At 42.6% G+C, this 21,046-nt stretch overlaps 3 protein-coding genes across 4 annotated transcripts; 2 read left to right on the top strand and 1 right to left on the bottom strand.

Annotated features, from left to right (window-relative positions):
• Positions 1-989: 989 nt before the first annotated feature.
• Positions 990-16,549, top strand: cers5 (ceramide synthase 5). Its single transcript, XM_056606616.1, has 10 exons — positions 990-1,488; positions 6,281-6,386; positions 8,021-8,151; positions 8,344-8,401; positions 8,513-8,563; positions 9,500-9,592; positions 11,176-11,304; positions 12,405-12,511; positions 14,025-14,181; positions 15,736-16,549. Exons 1-10 carry the CDS (start codon positions 1,316-1,318, stop codon positions 15,904-15,906), a joined length of 1,176 nt encoding a protein of 391 aa, XP_056462591.1. The 5' UTR covers positions 990-1,315; the 3' UTR covers positions 15,907-16,549.
• Positions 16,419-18,420, bottom strand: LOC130402457 (cytochrome c oxidase assembly protein COX14 homolog). 2 transcript variants are annotated; one of them, XM_056606621.1, is made up of 2 exons: positions 18,312-18,420; positions 16,419-16,934 (listed from the first exon to the last, which is right to left on the bottom strand). In XM_056606621.1, the coding sequence occupies exon 2, from the start codon at positions 16,919-16,921 to the stop codon at positions 16,745-16,747; it is 177 nt and encodes a 58-aa protein (XP_056462596.1). In that variant the 5' UTR covers positions 16,922-16,934; positions 18,312-18,420; the 3' UTR covers positions 16,419-16,744. The 2 variants fall into 2 exon arrangements, with proteins under 2 accessions (XP_056462596.1, XP_056462595.1); XM_056606620.1 differs by having other exon boundaries at positions 18,273-18,407.
• Positions 18,358-19,578, top strand: LOC130402454 (pre-miRNA 5'-monophosphate methyltransferase). The gene is made up of 2 exons (XM_056606617.1): positions 18,358-18,631; positions 18,729-19,578. Exons 1-2 carry the CDS (start codon positions 18,431-18,433, stop codon positions 19,287-19,289), a joined length of 762 nt encoding a protein of 253 aa, XP_056462592.1. The 5' UTR covers positions 18,358-18,430; the 3' UTR covers positions 19,290-19,578.
• The last annotated feature ends 1,468 nt before the right edge of the window (positions 19,579-21,046 follow it).

The raw sequence follows: 21,046 nt of genomic DNA, 5'->3' as shown, positions 1-21,046 counted from the left end.
ACTGTAACCTGATCTGAGCCAGACTAATCTGCTACTCTAAACGTTTCACCTTTACCATTTTCTAGACTGGCCATTTTGACCTTTCTCAAAGTTCATGGCCTGCAAAGACATGAGTCCCCTTTGCAAGTGGAACAAGAACGAAAACGAGTCTTGCTGAGATAATGTTAAATAAACTTGGAAGTGATTAATAGATGAACTACATTTTTTAAATACATATACGCATATTATTGACTTGTTCTATTTTCTTTTTATGGTTTAAACATTTATCATGTAAGAACTAAGCCACACAATGTTATTTAATCAAGAATATCTTTGGAGGTGGGTCCGTCCGTATCATGATCAGTTTCCGTATGGAAAGAAGAATGTATTGGTTTTAGTAACGCCTTCAATTGGATGACAATGGAGAAATAAATCCTATGATGCAACCACAGGATATCTTGAAACAGTGGAGAACTGTCCCGTGACCCGTGTCTTGAGTATGACAAACTAATGGCTGCAGAGCCACTGCAAATCGTATGGTCTTCCTCTTGACCATGCATTGATTAATCATTCTTTGTTCCATGGCCACCATCCCTTGCATAGCTACTAAGCCAACTGCCCATTACTTTTCTAATAATAACATGATGCACCAATAGGCAAAGGTGCATCTATAATTAGATGGTAGAGTTTGCATAGCATTGCAGTTGCCTTATCATAGGTAACCTAAAGAAATCAAACATTCCTATCCAATGCAGTAGCCTGCAAAAAACATGCAAAAATGTTTGGCTTTCAGCTCGGTTGGATTATTTAGTCATTTTAACTCCATAATTGTATGATGCAGTTTACTTTTGGGTTGGAACTAGATACATTTTCTCTGTCTTAATAAATGTAAATCATTAAATCGCATGTTTGTTCATTTACCGTGAATGACCACTTGGTGGTGCCCTTCTCCCTTTAATCCGCACGTTACTTCAGGTCAACTATTTGATTTCTTCCTGTTTCAGCAACTGTAGCGTCGTGTGTCTATAAATCCGTAGTTCTGATTGGATTAATATAAGTCAACATGTTTAATAAAGGGGAACGCGGATCAATTCAAGGCACAAGTGATATGGTCATGAACACTGAAGGGTCGTCCACCCATCACTTTTTGAGCGTCTTGCTCTAACCGTTGGGAGGCGGCACCGCCTTTACTTCCTCAATCCCAATCCTCCTTAGGGCGGTGGTTGGGGGCTGGGGACTCATCCATACCGGCCCCAGGGTAGAGACGGCATTCTAGGACATTTTTTCTCCGAGAAACGAAAACTATTTGGAGGGTTTGGCGGTACGAGACTAAAGCATGGCTGCTCTTTCAGCCTGGTTTTGGAACGAACGGTTTTGGCTGCCGCACAACGTGACCTGGGCGGACCTCGCAGACCCGGCTCCCGGGGTGGAGTATCCTAAAGCCCGGCACTTGCTGTCCGCTCTACCCCTGGCTTTGTTGATATCGGTCGTGAGAATACTCTTCGAGAGGTTTGTATGCAACAATAATATAGGTCCCAAATTCTTAGACTAACTTTCACAATATGTTAGATATGGGGACTTGGTTTGCAGTTTTAGACCATACGAGTAATAAAATGTGATAAGCTATCCGCATCACTGGGCGCTGATGTGTTGCTCCTTCGTTCTTCCTTTCATTCGGTCTCCTCCATACAGCGGAGAGATGGATGTCTGTTACTAGATGGCGCGAAAGGAGGGAAACTGTATGTTGTTGTATTGATTAACGATCAGAACATTTGCATTACACAAAGTTTAGACTCATAGGCTAGCACATTGTGTGTCTTGGATGGCTGTTCAATTGCTAAGAAGAGCGCGCTCAAACACACGCGCGCGCGCACACGCACATACACACACCCTCTCACACACACACACACACACACACACACACACACACACACACACACACACACACACACACACACACACACACACACACACACACACACACACACACACACACACACACACACACACACACACACAAGGTAGTTCAGCTTGAGCTATATATGTATACGTTCTTGTTTAGGATAACTTACTGTACTCTATGCTTATTTCCTTTATTCCAAAGTTGTAACAACTGGTTCATAACTGGTGGAATTAATCATTATTAAGGAATATGTTCAGACCGAAACAAACTATTCATTGTAAACAAATCGCACAGTGGAGCCAAAGTGAAATACGCATGCCTCAGGTGTGTCCTCCTGGGATCATGCACGCCTGCCAGATCCCTGGTGTTTGGTTCACCATGTGATATGCCCTGTGTTACATTCAAAGAGCTCGATGAAATAAGAAAACTACTAAGCTGTCTAGTGCCGATAGCGTTGGGGAAATGTATAGGGCCTTTGTGCTCAATGTTAAATTAGTAAGCTTCAGCCATTGAGCACCTCAAAACCATTCACTAAGAATTATTCATGTGTTTCAACGTTTACACACACACACGCGCGCGCGCGCGCACACGCACACTCGCACCCACACGCACACTCTTTGCTTGATAGACTTGCCTTAATAGCTGCACTTGATGACATGTCTAAAATTGTCATCACGGCCCTATTTGTTTATGTTTTGTAATTTCATCTGCCCCATGGGCATTTATATACTCAAAATTGGATTTACCTAATACATTTGAAAGTATTAGAAGTATAATGAAAGTAGTAGGAAAAACGGTCTATGCGGTTTTAACATTACATCTGTTTTCCTGAATATAGCCTCGCAAGAGCATTTGTTATCACCGTATCAAAAAACGATTCTTAGCCATGTGCAAGGCAGGCACTTATTTGTTTATTTATTAAATGAAAGCAGTGAATGGGATTCAACAAGTCAGTGCTCACATTACCATCTTCCCCATCCACCTTTCATACTCTTTTGAACGACGTCCACTGTATCTCTTGCCTCCTTAAATGGCTATGGGAAATGAACAATCCCCTAACCTACCCGGGAAATAGAAAAAGGTAGAAGATTCCCCGAGAAGGGACCCTACTTTAAGAGTCCGATGTCCGCACAGCAGGTAGTCCGTTAAAATGTACTGTCGACAAGCCCTGCGCCTAGTTGTTAGACGTCAGAGAGAGAAAACACGACTGTGTTTATTAAGCCATTGCATCTAGAGCCGGGGTAACGGTTCTGAGTGGCTGTTGCTCGGTTGGGCTCACCGGGCCATGTCTCACTTGCTTTCTTCCGTTGCCAAGACGCCGGTGAGGCAGATGTAGGGCGAGGGGTCGATGTTATCAGAAACCATTTACTGCTACCGCTGAAGGGCGTTGCGCAGGCCAGATATTGGGCTCATTCATTCACCCATAAGTGGAAAGAAATTACAGCCGAGCTTGGATTCCTTATTGCCCTTCACGTCGAAGGATGCAAAGCCATGGATGGATGTTGAGCGAGACACATGCATACGTTGCACGTGATGTCTCTGTCACCCACACTGAAACCCTCACTCACACCTTTCAACGTCATCAATACCCGGTGTTTTTACACCATGAATACGTGTACTCACATATATCCATGAGCAATTCGTAGCAAATATGTGCAAACTATGTTTCATGGTCTAAATATTATGAATCCTCATCATAATATTGAATCCTCCATGCAGATAACCAAATTGAACAACTGGTAAAACATGATCATTTTTAATGATTCCACCACTTCCAAATCTCTTATCATATCCAAGACACTTTTTAAAATAACTTTATTTTCACCAATTGCATTAGGCCTTATTGTGTGATCATATTCCTGGCGCTTGGCAATGAGTTTGATGAACAACAGTCAGGCTACTTTCTCCGCTCAGCCCCCCAAGCCTTACTAAGCCGTGTCATGGGTTGAACGGTGAACCACAAACAATGATGTGTACTGGATAACACTAAGCTGGCTTCTTGAGCTTCTGTTGCTAGTGGTTGCGTTTGGCCTTGGTGACCGACCAAATGGTCCAAGGTCTGGCATCGCTAGATCCTGACCTGTTGCAGGTGTATGTCGCCCGAGGGCGATAAATACAAAAACGAAGAGTCTTTAAATCTTTAAATCTTACTCTCATGAATGTGCGCTAACCAAACCCATTCCCAACCACAGCTGGATTCTCCTCCCTGTAGGGAACGTACTGTCATCATTTTTGGGGGGAGTTGAAGCCGAGGCAAGCCTCGGGTTGTTTCAGCTGAAAGATGAGATAGTATCTCTAGGATCGGGAACGTTTGTTTTCAATGGAGAACCAGATAGTGAAGGTACATGCAGGCCTAAGCAAAGGCCGGGCGATTCACAGCGATGAGATAAAAAAAATAACGTGTGAGATTGTTTATATATGGTGTTGGCCACAAACAAAATTCTGAATTCTGATCGCTCGTAATTCGATTCAGTGTTGTGGCGCTGCAGCCAGTGTCATGTTTCCACCAGTAGAAAAAAGGTGTTGTGCCTCACAGAGACAAGGACACACTCTGTGTGACTCTCCCAGCTTTTGTTGCCCTTTACAGAACCTGCCCTTTCCATTGTTTTATAACTAGGCCAATACTTGACAAGCTGGATCTGTGAATTCATTCATTATGTAATTCCAGTATCTCAGTGGGTTCACAATTATATGTTTCATTAAAAAAATTATATAGATGCCTGCAGTTGTTATTGTTCATATTGGAGTTTTTCCTAGTATGATCCTATATGGCTCTTCATCTGCGTTATCTTCTACTGTCTTCTACCATCACTTCCAGTTAGCTTTGGTCATGAAACTGGTTCATACCCCCCCCCCCCCCCCCCTCAACACACACACACACACACACACACACACACACACACACACACACACACACACACACACACACACACACACACACACACACACACACACACACACACACACACACACACACACACACACACACATCTCCACACCATCTTCAGGCGGTCTTGTCTCCTAACACCATGTCATCATGGTCCATGTCTCAGGAGTCACCACCTGGGCGACAGCGGCCCTCGGGGTAGAGCAGGTTGTCTGGCAACCAGTAAGGGTAGATCCTCGGCTCCTCCCGGCTCGGTGTCGAGGGGTCCCTGAGCAGGACACCTGCTCCTGACGACTGGGCTGTTGCATTGCAGGGTCGACACTGCTGTCGTAGTACGATTGTGTTGGGAATGATGTGAGGCAATAATGGTATGAAGCCATTTGATTGGCCACATGTCCGACACCGCAGTGTCTTTTCTGACACCGCCGCGGCGCCGCCTGTGTATGAATGTGCATTTGAATTGGTACATTTGAGGCGATAATTAGCACTCTGTGTGTGGACACAAGTCTTAAAAGTGAATGGATGGAGTCCCTTTTTACCGCTTATATTTGCCACTAATGCCATAGGAGGTCTATACACATTTCGGCCTCGCCAATATGAACTATTTTTGATGCTTTTCTCCAATAGTATTTTGAGGGGGATTGGCTGAACTACTCTTTCTTTACAACAACTCAACAGGAAAGGTCAGCCCTAGCTTTTCTATAGCACAATTCACAGTGCAATCTCAGCCCGTCTGGTCAATATTTGTCCTTTTATTATGTCCTTTTCTTTTGGAGCATTTTGGAGAAAAGTATGCTTGTTCTGAGCAAATAGACTGCGTTTTTGAATACCTGATGAAAATGTAGCCCACTGGAATGTGTATGGTTATTTGATCTTTGCATATTGTTTGCATTAGATAAGTTCCTTTTACCCTTGACATGTTATATTGCACACCTAGTGTTTCATAGTTTCTGACCATGAACTGATCTATAAATGAGAGCCTGTTTTCTGCTCAGTGGCCAATATTTAAGAATAAAGGTTATAATAAGGGTTTATATATTATATAAACCAGTTTAATTCCAATTATTATTTGAGTGTAAAGAGAAAGACACCATCATCACTGTCTTTGACTAACATGAGCAACCTGAGACGAGACAACTTCTCTGCGTGAAAATCAAAACGACGAGGCCTCAGGCGTTACAACTGCTTTCAACTCCCCTTTGTGTTCTGTTTGCCACTGAAAGGTAATTTGGTTTCCGCGGTCCTGAAATGTATTAGGTGCAGCACCAGTGAGATGTTGACCAGGTCTTATCCACAGCTGTGATCTGTGCTGATATTCAATGAATGCCACAAACATTTCCTGCAATCAGATACTTCCTCCAACGCCACTGTCACTCATCAAAAAGCTAAGAACAAGCTTCATAGCCTTCTAGGTCACAAGGGCTTCATCTTTGTATTTATGGGTATCAGTGGTAACCCAAGCATAAGATTGACTGACTGGATGTGTTTTCTTTCTTCCATCACTGTGACAGATATGTGGCCAGCCCCTGTGCCCGGAGCCTCCATCTCCAGGCAGAGATCAGCTGGAGGGCCCAGCCCAACGCTGTGCTGGAGAAGGTGTACATGTCCATCACAAAGGTAGAATGTTCTCCCTGTGGCTCGCCAGTTAATCTAACAACTCTTCCCTGTATTCTTCTTTTGAAGTGTTGGGAACTGCAGCAGGACTAACATCAGAATCGCTTCCATGCATGTTGATTTGCTAAGGCATAAAAAGGCTTTTTGGTCAAAGTCAATGTGTAGGACCTATTTGTCCAAGCGTCTTCCATTGCATTGTGCGTATTTGTAGTTGGTGTATTCCTTCATTCAGCTGGTTCAGGCAGAGCAGAAGGATTGCGGAAAATATGCACTCGTCATTCTTGATGAAGTGACAGGGCTTTAATGGATTACTTATGTGGAAGTCAAGCCTTCACATTTGGGATTCATAATGAATCCCAAACAAAAGCGAAATTGGTCGACGCTGCCACCCAAAGGACATAATTTGGGTCACAAAGTTGCAAACTGGTCTCTGCCCTGGCAAACATGCCCGCTCCCCGTTCACAACATCCACTTTGATTGGCCTGTCACACCCGCTCCAGCTACCTGTTCATTGGCCGCCCACGGTCCTCGCATGGTAAAACACAGCAAACAAAGGGAAGGGTTAGGTTTGGCTGTGCTGCACACACACACCCATACATGCCCCGGGGCAATGAGCTTTAACAACATAAGCCATTCTGTAATTGTTTTATTTAATCAGGGGCTTTAGGCTATGCTAACTGGATGGAGGCGTGATAGAGGATTCACACTCCTCTCCCGTGTGCAGGTTTGAAGATGCATGCGGGGAACTTGATTTGTTAGTGGTTTTGTAAAGAGCAAGGGTGAAGCTTAATTGACTTTATTGAGCGGTCTGCTCCAAAGCTTTATACTTTAGTTAAAAATGGTCCTGCCGATGGTTCTCTCTTCTCACTTAAACACTTGGTTCCTTCTAAGTTCAGACACTTCATAGTGATTAAGCAAAGACAAGTAAATGGTGTAGTTGAAGTAAGGCAGTAGATAACAATATTGAAGCTCTTTGGTGCTTATTTATATGTTCTGGCCGTGGTTCAGTGGCAGTTTCAGTTTTTGTTGCCTTACAGCTACGTGCGCCAAGAGGAACCGTGAAGGAAATGTTTACGTGTCGTGTGATTCTGGCAGCCAGAACCACACAATTAAAACAGGGCAATCAATCAAAGCAAAATAATATTATCCGCTTGCAACGATCTTCTCTATTTGTTGCTTTTATCACTTCTTATTTCCACCACATTGAGTTCAAGAAGTGTCCTATATAAATGAAATCAACTATCAAGATTATTCTCATGAATATTGAGTCACGTTATGTGGAGCAATTTCAGGGAATCGTGTGAACAGGACAGTCCAGAACATGAACAGGCATGGAGGAAAACACTGACTCAGTTATCTTTCACATCAACCTGCATTTGAATAACCGTTTGATAAGAGTTTCAGTTTGAATTCTCATGACTTTTTTATAGTTTTTCGCGATTTGACACGTTTTGGAAAGGTGGTTTGATTTTGGGGTCCTTTTTTATTTACATCTTGAAAAATCCAATTAGCCCCTGTAGCTCCCCACAGTATCTCCCCAGTCCCGACTGTAGCTCCCTGTACAGGTTGTGTCTTATTGTTTTCTATCTGACTTGTTTCTATTCACCCCTGCGGCTCATTCTGGTCCAACCCAACAGGACCCAGACCCGCGCCACCTGGATGGCCTCTCCAAGCAGCTGGACTGGCAGGTGAGGAAGGTCCAGCGATGGTTCAGACGCCGCAGGAACCAGGACAAGCCCAGCACGCACGCCAAGTTCTGCGAGAGCATGTGGGTGCTTCTATACTCAGTGGGGTTAGCTTTTGAGTGGTCGATTTGGTTTGTTGGTAGATTGGTTTTGCTGCGGTGGTTGGGTGGTGGTGAGGGACTTGCAGAGGTGTTTGAAAAAATGCGGATAATCTTTTTTCATGTTTGCATAGATTGCTTCACTAAGAGCCTCATTGTCTGTTTTTTCCTCATTAGGTGGAGGTTAACATTTTATCTCTGTATATTTACCTATGGAATCCAGTTTCTTTGGCGGGTAAGTAAGCCAGTCCGTGGGTCAAGTGTGTACTTGGAGAAAGTTGCTTTTCAACAGCAAAGGGGTCTTGTTTGATGAACTAATGAGCTCCTCTCTGTGTGTCTGTCCCAGTGCCCCTGGATGTGGGACACGAGGCACTGCTGGTACAACTATCCATATCAGGTGAGAAGCAGCTTGAGATGCACAGCAAAGCCCCCTTAACCCACTACCCATCCTCTATTTACTCCAGCCACGGAAGGAAGTGGGAACTTCCAGGTTCAGAAAGGATAACGTTGCAGTTTTATACCAGTAAACTATTTTGGATTGGGGTTGAATGGTAGAAACACAACTGGTGTTATGCTAGATAACAGATTAAGATGTTGCTGGGCTCTCAACTTTGAAAACCTAAACTTTCCAACACTGCACAAACAATACATCCATAGATTTGTTTAGACAATTTTTATTTTAGTGGAGTCTTTTGATTTTCTGCTTTACTGGGGGAGAGGAGGAAGTACGCAGATTTGTGAATAACGTAAAAGAAGTCGGGCAGGTTTTTCATCTTTTGGTGAGGGTAACCTGAAATGCCCTTATTTGGCTGACTATAAGGATGCAAACCAAATAGTTGACCTTCTATTTATCACAAGGGTGAGTTACAGATTTTCCTGTTCGTGAGTTGGAAACATCGTATCATCAATTTCCATCTGCCCAACTTTCAGTCGCAGTACGCACCTACTATGAGTAATAACAGTGGTCCAGTTTTGAGGGTAAATCGTATTACACTCACAGGTTCCTCCTGTGTCACTGTGACATTCTTTCTATTGTTGCCATCCATTTCCTTCTCTTTAGCATGCGTACACTGCTTGTGTAAAACCTTCTTTAAGTCCCCCCCGAGCAGTACAGTTTATATGTGTCCAACGTGGGTCTGAGTCCTCTATCCGGACTGCCATCTCACCTGGTGAGCGGCTTTCTGAATCCCTGAAGTTTAACCTGACTGTCATCCAGGCGCAAAACAGCCCAGAAAGGGACAGGATTGGATGAGATAAATCGTATGATCGACTGAGGATCAGGCTTTGGGGGATGAGGCTTATATGTTGTGTTGTTTTAACTGTCTCCACATAGGTCCTGACTCCAGGGCTGTATTACTACTATGGGATGGAGCTGGCCTTCTATTGGTCGCTCATGTTCTCCCAGTTTACTGACATTAAAAGGAAGGTAAGAGCTGTGCGTTTGTGTGTACGTAAACGTGTGTGTGTGTGTGTGTGTGTGTGTGTGTGTGTGTGTGTGTGTGTGTGTGTGTGTGTGTGTGTGTGTGTGTGTGTGTGTGTGTGGGGGGGGCGGGGGGTGTGTGTGTGTGTGTGTGTGTGTGTGCATTTTAATGTGTTTGGGTGTGTTTATGTTTGTGTGTGTGTACATGCGTTCATGCTTTCGTGCATGTATTGCCAGTGGCTGTGGAAAATATGGTGCAGGTTCCATTGTGGTTCCCTGGGGGAGGTCCAGGGCACCCCCGAATAATCATTGAGACGCAATGATGCCAAGTCTAAGCCTGATGCTCAGAGCGGGAGAGAACAGTATTTCCCTCATAATGTTTTGCAGAATGAAAACCTGAAATTGAACAGACTTTTGATCTGAGCTTGTTATTAATTTGTGGTAAGCTTGGAATATGAATTCAGGACATAGAAAGAGCCATAAGCGTTTGTATGATGGCATACATTCAAAAGTGTACGTACAAACACATATTCATTAGTATATTTGTGTTGTTAAGGCCACAAGGGTGAGCTTTGAAGATATTGGAATTTAGCCAGCACTTTCCATGATTTGACCTCTGTGTAACCTCTGGTACTCCCACCATCATGACGTCTTTGTTCTAAGAAACTTTAACCCAACCATCATTTATGTTCAAGAGGCCTGGGCCTCTCAACTTTGTAGACTTTAACATTGAATAGATAGGAGGTTTAAAGATCCTTGGGCTATCTTATACAGAACTACTGTATAAGATAGCCCAAAAATCGAAATCGTGTCGAAATCGGACTGGGCAATTTACATTTTGCCCAGGTTGTGCTATTATACAACAGACTGAAATATATCAGGTTATTTTTATGTGAAAATAATATATTAGTCCTATGTGTTAATTTCCTAATTGTTAGAATCATAACAGCAGACTGTTGTGAAGACCGGGAAGAGAGAGGAGACACACACCCATTTTTTTTATTTCACCACTAAGTTGGCAGTACCTGTATGAAATATGTACACATCTACTCAGAGCAGGAAATGGTTAGAGCCACAATGAACCCTTTGTCAAAAACAGGTGCCACTCATAACATTAATGATGAGTTTGCCCCTTTTATGTTAGTTGCTGTAGACAAAACAACTGTTGCATAAAAGTAATGTAATGCGAACCAGGGCACGGGCAGTACACTAAACTAGTGAAGATATCACACATTGAACATTGCTGGTGCCGCCCAATGTTAATTTTGGGGGCTTCCCCTGTCTTTATAAATGCTGTGCCCTTCACAACATGTACATGTTAATGTTTGAAAGCTATGTATTAATGTAATTCTTTATGTATATTTGTATTTGTCAATTATTAGCTGATACTTTACCATAGTACAGTAATACTGTATAAACACAATCAGGAGTTTAGTGGTGTTAAAACCCCAGTGTAATCCATACTACATACATGCATACATACAAGCATAGATTTATGTCTGCAAGGCATGATCAGTGACACACACACACACTCACACATACACATTCATGCATGTTGACGTGCATTTGTCCCCCTGTTTTGTGTGCAGGACTTCCTGGTCATGTTCATCCACCACATGGCCACGGTGAGCCTCATCAGTTTCTCCTACGCCAACAACATGCTGCGTGTGGGCAGCCTGGTCATGAGCGTCCACGACGCCTCCGACTTCCTGCTAGAGGTCAGTCTGCCGTCCAACGTCCGCCGGCCGATGACAAAGGGCCTGATTGTCCTCCGATCTGAAATTTTGAAGGAAAAGTCACCACTGCTCTAAGTTGAACTAAAGTGTGTCAAGGAGTCAGAGAACCAGTACTCTGTTCACCGAGACAAAAGTCATTCATTCAGAGAAATAGTACTTTGTGAACTGAAACTAAAACAAAACACCAACAAACTTGTAACGGAAACTAAAAGGTCAGCAACCCTATGATTTCTGACAGTGCACATTGTTTCAATGGGGTCTCTCTTTGAAGGAACAATCATATGGTGTTTGATATTTTGCCATTAGAGGCAATCTCAAATGCTTCCACTTGGAAAGGGACAGACATCGGTAGGCGGACACATTAAACACTGGCGGGTGCTGTGTGGCCAGCCCTGCTCTCCTTCCAGCTATGGATCACGGGGCTAACAGTACATACGTTAAAATACCCTATCAGAGCCTGCGTACATTGATTGCGTCATATTGAGAACTGGATCTATTTTCAAAACTCGATAATTGTATTTCCACCGATGTAGTTCCATAAAGAATCCCCATTATGTCGTAGAGTAGAGGATGCGAGTCTAATGGATTTTGCCCTCATATCCAAAACCTTTTCTCTTTAACAATCTCGTTAACAGATGTAGTGACACACCTCTCTGGGTCACTTGATTAGTGTGATCATATCAGCTGTTATCTGAATATGGATGTGATGACATGGAATTTAAAAAAGATGAGGCATCTGTGACTTAGACTACCCTTGTGTTTAACCTAATCCAACAATCATTTGTCACCCTTTCTTTTGATTATGTGTTGGTTGTGTGTTAGATACAAGTAATTGGCTATAAAAAACTATTTCCAACATCCGAAAGGACACTAATGGCGTCCATGGTGATACTAATAAAAACATTGTGCTGATATTTAACTTCAGGAGGGCTTCTGGAGGTAGGATATGTGAATATCTTGGTTGAGATTTCTGGAATTACTTGTAGTTTGCCGCCTGCAACTGGATCGGTTTTAGGGGCGAGGTTCTCCATGAGCTGCTGATGTGTCCAAATGTGTTGCTTATTTCTGCTTTTCTCCAACAGGCAGCCAAGCTCGCCAACTACGCCCAATACCAGCGCCTCTGTGACATCCTATTCATCCTCTTCAGTGTTGCCTTCTTCCTCACGCGCCTCGTCATATTTCCATTATGGTCAGTGTTAAGTGTTGTGGGTGACAGAAACATTGTACCATGGACATGAATATCATACTCATCCTACTTCTCTATAATGTTTGTTTCCGTCTATTATCACAAAAATAAACCCCCATCAACATCGTACTACATTGGAGATGAGAAGCCAGGCGCCTCGGGACTCTTATTTACTACCTCTGTCTGAAAAGCTGGTGTAACTCTATTGGGCAGTTCAGTGTTATACAATTAACGCTACATCCGCAAATCAATGGGCATGCCCATTGAGAGTTGGAGGGGCGGGGGGAGGGGGTCGATCCCACAGAGAGAGGCTGCCAGCTGCAGAGCTGATCTGCTATAGCCCCGGGGGCCATAGGGAGCATGTTTTAGACCCAGGTAACCTGAGCAGCCGTATTGGGTGTCGAGGTGCTGCAGATTGGGAGGGGGGGTGGGGCTGGATAATAACGTCACATTGGAATGGAAATGCACACCTCAGCTTGGATGTGTATGCGGTGGAAAGGTGCAGACCGCTCCTCTCACTGCTGTTCTTGGGGGAAGGCGGTTCATTTGAAGGCCAGCCTGCAGGCAGGCACCCCTACCTGGTGGAACATTTGAAAAAAAAAAGGAAAACTTAAAAGATACAATGGAGAGGAGAAGGGTCTCAGGAATGTGTGGTTACTGCAGGACAGGTGCGGTTTGGGCTGACAGGATCCATACACAAAGGTAGGGGTCTTGTCTCAGACGTGGGGTGAGATCCAGCGTTGAAACCCGAACTCTTTAAAGCAGGCCTGTATAGGATGAGAGTGTTGCGCATCACACTGTCAGTGTCATGGTACACGGTGAGTACACAAAGAGTTAATTGCAATACATGTTTCAACGGCCCGTAGGTCAAACCCTGCCATAATAGCCATTTGTTTTTCCAGTAAGCCTGTCTTGCTAGTGGATTGTAACCTGAGGAAGTGGGCCAGGCATTTATCAATATTTAACTTTATTATTGCCCTTGCTCTGCTTGCTGGTTAGGGCATAAAAGAATATATCAACAACCTTTACTGGTTTTATTATACTGTCAACCTTTACTGACAGTAATCTCATTCAAAGAAAATCCCAGGAAAGGCTGTCTGCTTTCACTTCCCCTAAAAGTGAAAGTGTGTCATTTTGTCAAGGGCATAGCATTTATCAAGTAAATATTTTTTAATAATTTATTAAATATTAATTTGGCTGGGACAGTACATCAAATCCATCAAACATTTTAGTTCACCCTTAAAATGTAAAGATTTCCGAGTTAGCTAAGAGACAAATTTACATCTGTAGTAAACACCTGATATCCCTTTCTATTTGGACACAATAATAATAATATGATAATGAGTCATAATCATCAAAATCATATATATATATATATATATATATATATATATATATATATATATATATACATATATACATATGTTTACTGGTAGATGGTTAGATGGATGGATGGTACTTCAATTGAAAATCATATATACTATTCCTGCTGTACTTAGTTTGTCTTTCCTTCCAGGATCCTGAACACCACTCTGTTTGAGAGCTGGGCCATCATCGGCCCGTACCCATCCTGGTGGCTCTTCAATTCCCTGCTGCTGGTGCTGCAAGTGCTCCATGTCATCTGGTCCTACCTGATAGCACGCATAGCCCTCAAAGCTATGCTCCGCGGCAAGGTAAGCCCCAGCCCAGGGCAGGCCACCGACTTACCAACCCTAACCCTAACTACCAGAAAGCATGTCGATGATTGAGACCACTTGAAGAAGGTGAAGTTGTCAGTGAACAAAATACGTTTTTACACTACTTTTCCAATGCTTAAATCATCCATAATTCCATTTTGTTCCTTGAAAACTATTTGTTACTAATTTGTGTAACTAATGTTCCTCATATGAAATCTTTAAAATATCTTGAGATCTATCAGGAAAGTCCCACGAAACATCTGATTTGGGTTTTCTGTTCCTTGTTGGTCATTGGATGTGATACATTGTGCCGTCACTTCCTGTTTATTGACCCCACACACTCATTCAATGGAAGAAAATTTGCAAATGAATTGCACCTTTTTGGTCCCCAAAGATGCCTGCATATTGAACTGCTTTGGCAGCATATATATAAGAAATATTATTTTCCCCATATTTTCCCCCACCTAGGCCATCAAAAAACCAATTAGGATGCACTATGTCAATCCTAATGGTTTGTGATTAATTGGTTTGTGATTTATTTGTGATGGACGTAGTCCCTGACAGCTATAGTGACATGTTCTGATTTATAGTTATAACTATTAAGAATTTATCTGTCTTTAGATATTTTTCTGAAACGGCAGCCACAAAGCTTGATTTAAAAAATAAGAACGAAATAAAATACAAAAGAAAATGTTGCACATTGATGTAGTGTAGCTGGCTAACACATTTTGCAACCATATATTTCACACTACAATACCATGACCTTGCTGTGAGATGCATGTAACTGTATGCTTTCAATATCTTCTGAAACGGTTGCTCGTTTCTCATTCCTCCTGCAGCGTCTGATTCCTCTGGGATCAGAGATCATGTGTGTTTCTTTGTCTAAATCCGGTGACTCCTGCTCGTCTTATCTCTGCTTCTCTTCCTTCGCTCTTGTATGCTTGACAACATTTTACCTTCTTTGTGCTGTAAGTTTCCCTTTCATTCCATCTGTGGGGCTCCCTTTCCATCTATGTATTTATAATGTATTAATATGTGGCGCCATACTGCCATCTTGTGATTAAACTCGGTTTGCAGGTTAGTACAATGGAGAAACTCCCAGGGTCCGCACCAATGGGGTGTTGGGGGCCAGTGGTGTAGTTGGTAGTAGAGGTGTGAATGTTCCTCCAACTGTCTTAATTTCTGTTCTAGAAAACTGGATTATGTTAGAAAAAGGAAATAATGCTCCTTTTCCTTTATATAAATATAAAATATAAATAATTATGCAACGTGATATTTAAATAATTGGTTAGAAAGATGTGAAGTCAGGCGGCCTGGTCCCTATTCCCCCTTGACCATCCAATTTGAGACCCAATTCCCTCCAAGAACATCGACCCTGGAAATTCCCCACTAGTTAACTCTATTGGATGACAGAAAAAGCAATTTATCGTAGCAATGCAACAATGTCCTTATAAACAACATGTGATGGAAAGTTTGCACTAAGCTGAAAAACACGTCCCTGAGTCAGGGGCATGGCTGAGGAGTTGCTTCTTCTTTCTTTTGGCCTGCCAGGTGAGCAAGGACGTGCGCAGCGACATCGAGAGCAGCTCGGAGGAGGAGGGAGAAGCGTCTAGGGCCTCCGTCGCCCGGGCCGTGCCCCACAACCCTCACTCTCCCAAGGCCGAGAACGGCACCAACGGCCACTGCACCTCCACTCAGTACATGAACCACAGTGGCTGGTGACATCCTCCTCCCCCACTCATACATGGCAACCACAGCCACACTAACATGCTGCCATGGAACAGCAGAAGGACCTTGAGGCCAGACACTGGGTTATAAAAAATAACATAACATTTACCTTAATTACTTTATAGTGAGGGGGTAGGGGAGGGTAAGTCGATGACGGAAGATTAACATCTGTTGAAAGAATGATTTGTATATCCTGTTATTATGGCATTTGATTAGTCGTGTTTGTCTTAATGGCGAGTTCTGCTGCAAATTGCTTGCTTCTGGGTTCTCTTCCAGTTTTATTGGTCAGATGAATTTGGGTTGTTTTGCTTTTTAAACACATTATATAGATAGATAACTTTGTTTATGATTTTATGCTACTTATGTTTAATATTGCGGTCACTGCCTTTTGAAATATCCAGGTTTGAGAAATGTACATCTACAGTATCATATACTTCATTAAGTGCCTTGTAAAAAAACTAATTGTATTTCTTTATGTGACATTTATTGACATTTGTGTATATGTTTCTTACCTCCAAAGAATAGACATGTTTATTGGTTGACAATTATTATTTATTTTACAACCAATCATATCATCTTGCAATTATTGAGGACAATTGGTGTTCATAAAACAGATATGATTGGCAATATTTTCACCACTGGTACACTCTTTTAAACTGTTTGTCGTCATAGTTACAATAATTTAGTATGCAACGGAAACAATTCAACTACCTTTGGCATGGGCATTACCATGACTTACAGTAGATTTGTGTCCATAGATAAATCTTCAAGACTTTGTAATGGTCAAACCAAACAAGAATAACAATTTCAATGAAAACTGAAAGTAGTCCATCTAGTCTTTCATCACTTCTGTGTCCTGGTTTTCTGCTGAAATCTGGAGCTGTTTCTGTTTCTGCATATAGCGGTATCCTCGCAATACACACAGGTAACCACCATAGACCGTCAGCAGCATCATTGATCCAGAAAAGGCCCGATATCCATAATCAGCCACTCGCTTTCCAAAAGCCATGGTGAGACCGATCCTGATGGAATTAAACGCAAATTGCAGGTTACACTTTCATCCAATCAAATAAGGTCAACAATTACTAGAAATACTGCAAGAAAAGCATTTGAGATTCAATTACTAATGTAAAGAGGTCTCTCAATCAGAACAATATCAATATACATTGTGAAGCAGTTGGGGAAAATGGGAGTTGTTATGTCTTCCCAACAATTGCCTGTGAAAAATCTATCTGGACGCTACTAAGGCAGAAATCATGTTTGACATTCAACAGATATTCACGTTCTGAATAACAGCGATGTGACAGGCTGTAATCATAAATTCAAAAATTCTGACTAAAGACGTGACCGCCCGTGTGAGCCAGCTGTGTCTAGCGGTGTATACCTGCAAAGGAAATGGGCATTGTTCGATCAATATTTAATCACAATAGGCGATGGCGAACCCTTCCGGGGAGATATCATTCCAACAGTTGTGAGTAAGATAAGCCATACGAGCCGTTAGAAAATTAGCCTTTTCCTGTATTTTAGTGACATCACAAGTGGGAGTTTTCCTCCTAGATGTACGCTGGATAGATTAGTCTACCCAGTGCACTCTAGCAAATATTGCTTTTCTATCCATCATACATAGAGGTGGACATCCCACTTTTGGGGTCACAAAAACACATGGCAAAAACACTCACACCTGGTTGCATAATGTGGGGCTATGTCCGTTGTCCATGTATTTGTAAAAAAGGTAGAGCTAATAAATGCGTTGGGCGCATCTTTAGGATTAGATATGAATTTAACCACACACACACACACACACACACACATCTTTCAGACGGATACTTTACTTTCTATTTAATGACCATTCCAAGTTAAATGTATGTGTGGAAGAAAATGCATTAGCCTGGTGTCTGGCAGGCAACCAAATGCAACATGCCGTTACCGTGAATAAAACCACGTTTTTTATGGGGTTTGAACATTGTTGGAAACAATTGGGACAATGCACATAGGAAAGTCGTAAGATTTCTGAAGGCGGAAATGTTACATATAAACATTTGAACGACTAACACCTGACACAAGGATCCGACCTTGCAGCAAAGACATAAAAAATCTTAAAACAAGTATTTTTATATTATAAACATTCAGCTGCAGGTATAAGTTTGGACACTGGTTTTTGAGTTCAATATTAGAGATAATACTCTCGCAAGGATGGAAAACACATGACATTCCCTCCAACGCCACAGAAGCTAGCTTACACAACAGCATCCTTCAGTATACATTCACACATCAGGTCTCTCAAATAGTCAAATATATACAGCACAACATTATGCATTGTTATCTGCCATAATGAAAACACGCTGAAAGCCGTTACTTACCTTTGTGTTTATACAACTAATAACCAAAAGAGTCTTCACCTTCAAAGCAGCACAGTGCAGACGTCGACAACTACGGGAGCACATGCAGGACAAATTATCTTCAGTGGAGCTTCAGGTGGCTGTTTCTAGTCGGACTTGTTTAGAATGCGCACACTACAATGGCAGCATACGAGAAGGATAACGTGGACAATGATTTAAATGATCCAGGTGCTGCTCCTTATGGCAACTTTATAAACTATTACACATTTAATCCACCTGAGAACCGTTTAAGTTTGCTGCCTAATACACTCTTTCAAGATTTAGGATACAGAGACATTCACCAAACTATGTTGATGCTCGACGTAGGATGTAATTCTGGGGTATGTTGCACATGGCTCTATTAAATTTATATGCAAGTAACCGTCAGGTCGAGTGTTTGATTATCCAAAATATGTTCTTTCTATTTCTAATTTTTAGGACCTGAGTGTAGCTCTGTACAAACATTTTGTGCTGACACCAGAAAAGGACGAAAGCTCAAAACCCAGGGCAGCTCACGTCCTGGGTTTCGATTTGGACGAGAGCCTCATTCAGCGAGCTCAAGAGACAAATCCGCTTCCCGAAAACATTTCCTTTATTCCTCTAGATATCGCCAAGGATCCCTCAAGCCAGGATCCACTGCAGGACTACCTCAAACGACATGGGTGTGCCCATTTCCATTTGTGTTTCTGTTTTGCCGTCACCATGTGGATCCACTTGAACCACGGAGACGTAGCTCTGTTAAAGTTCCTCTCTCGGCTTGCGTCCCTAAGCCAGCATATCGTCCTGGAGGCTCAGCCCTGGAAGTGCTATCGCTCTGCGGCCCGTCGGCTACGGAAGCTTGGCCGCTCCGACTTTGAACACTTCAAGAGTTTGAAGATCAACGGGGATGTGGCCGACCATGCTAGGAAACATTTGGAGACACAATGCAGCATGGAGCTTATCCAGAGCTTTGGCAGCACCACCTGGGATAGAAAGTTGCTTCTCTTCAAACGAAAATAAAAATCCCCTCCAATGATGTGCTTGTGGGCCAGTAGATTTGTCAAATATGATATTGTTGGAAAAGCAAACCCCTTTTAGTTATTAAATATTCAAGTACAGGTTTAGTGTACACTACATTAGCATACTGTGTTGTAGGTATACAATTGTTGGAATCGTTTCTTTATACATCCCAACTTGGTGTAGTCTTTAATTGTCCACTGATCCAAGCTTGATTGGTGTATATTCATTTACATTAAACACCAGAACACAACCTAATTTCATCATTTTAATTACAGAATGCTAAAAATAACATTACATAAAATGTCCTTTTAAAAGAAACCATTGAATATTACAAAGGTTGTAGATTTTGCAAAGTTAGGATATAAAATCTTTGAACAGTGGTGCATAATTGAAAAGAAAAATAATTTTCATAAAATGCATATATTAACAGTTCTACCACATAAAAAATGAGATGGGCACAAAATGTTTGCTGACAGATGAGATGAGTATAGACGATGCACAGCCACATAGTTAACTCTCCTTCCAAACACAAGAAGTACTTGGGAATGCGCAGCGCGCTCCACACATCAGCTGAGACTTCAAGTCATGGTCAGAATGGCTGATTTACAAACTAGGTGGGCCGGGGGGGGGGTGTCAAAGAACTGAAGACTCAGAAAGTGACTTGGTGACTGCTCCCATCATATTCACATGTCATTGTAAAAATAAAAAATAAAGATGACTGGCCATTGTTTCAGAAACACATCGTTTCCACAGGTTTAAGCTATACAATGTTCCAAATAGCTAAGGGTTTAGAAACCTCATACTTTATGCATTCAACCCATACAAGGGCCAATAATAACACCGCTTTCTCTTTACATCTATTCACCAACCTCCTGATTGAACCGCCCAACTCACTCGACTGTGATTTGCGTCATTCAGAATTTGCTACTGTACAACTTGGTCAGTCAGATCCACTGAAACGCTACCATGGTCACATATGTGGTCAACTTAAAAAAGGGAGCTAGGGATAGACTGTACAACAGGAGGAAGGGAAAACGGAAGGCTTGACATGCATAATACAAATGAAATAAAAGAATAGTGTGCTTGAGTTGCCACCGTCCTTTGCTCTGAGGTTTGATAATCGAACCGTGCCACTTCGTTGTGAGCCCTTGTTAGAATCAAGTGTTTCTTAATCATGTGAAAGGTGCTCCCCGCGAGAGCAGTTCAACACAAGAGGACATTCAGTCTGCTCCAACCCTGGGCCCCTTTTCTCTAGACAACACACACTGGCCAGAGCCGAATCCTGACAGAGAGGTATTTCCTTGGCTCTCCTGCCATCCTTGGAGGTGCCGTCACATTATTTGCACACACACGCACACACACACACACACACACACGCGGCAGCAATGCCAGCAATAGTCCATTAAGGCATTCATTCAGACATGAGACATGGTGTTTACATCAAGGCCTGTAACGCAGAGGCAGTCCTCGGTTCTCCTGTGTGACAGCCGTCGTCGTAGTGGTAGCATCATCGGTCCATGAACACGTGAAGCAGAATGTGTGAGAAACAAGTGAAAATGGAGAGGAATGGGAAAGCGTGAAGAGCCCAGTGGAAATGAGGAACACAACAGGTTGGTGTGGCAAGAGAGACCCAGCAGCAGAGCTACTGGGTGGGTTTTTAAGCTGGTCCAGAACTAACTTAGTAAACCACCGGGAGTTCCATCAGCTGGGACGTGGCGAGCCGCCGCTCAGGCCTAGCTGGTAGTAGCAGGTCAGAG

The sequence above is a fragment of the Gadus chalcogrammus genome, chromosome 13 (assembly GCF_026213295.1).
Source record: "Gadus chalcogrammus isolate NIFS_2021 chromosome 13, NIFS_Gcha_1.0, whole genome shotgun sequence".
Classification (NCBI taxonomy): Eukaryota; Metazoa; Chordata; class Actinopteri; order Gadiformes; family Gadidae; genus Gadus; species Gadus chalcogrammus.
This window is presented reverse-complemented; position numbering and strand designations above follow the sequence as displayed.

Coding starts and splice junctions, on each gene's coding strand:
- cers5 (XM_056606616.1), top strand. CDS start 1,316: ATGGCTGCTCTTTCAGCCTGGTTTTGGAACGAACGGTTTTGGCTGCCG. Junction 8,564..9,499: donor GGTACAACTATCCATATCAG/GTGAGAAGCAGC, acceptor GTCTCCACATAG/GTCCTGACTCCAGGGCTGTA. Junction 12,512..14,024: donor CTCGTCATATTTCCATTATG/GTCAGTGTTAAG, acceptor CTTTCCTTCCAG/GATCCTGAACACCACTCTGT.
- LOC130402454 (XM_056606617.1), top strand. CDS start 18,431: ATGGCAGCATACGAGAAGGATAACGTGGACAATGATTTAAATGATCCA. Junction 18,632..18,728: donor ACGTAGGATGTAATTCTGGG/GTATGTTGCACA, acceptor TCTAATTTTTAG/GACCTGAGTGTAGCTCTGTA.
- LOC130402457 (XM_056606621.1), bottom strand. CDS start 16,921: ATGGCTTTTGGAAAGCGAGTGGCTGATTATGGATATCGGGCCTTTTCT.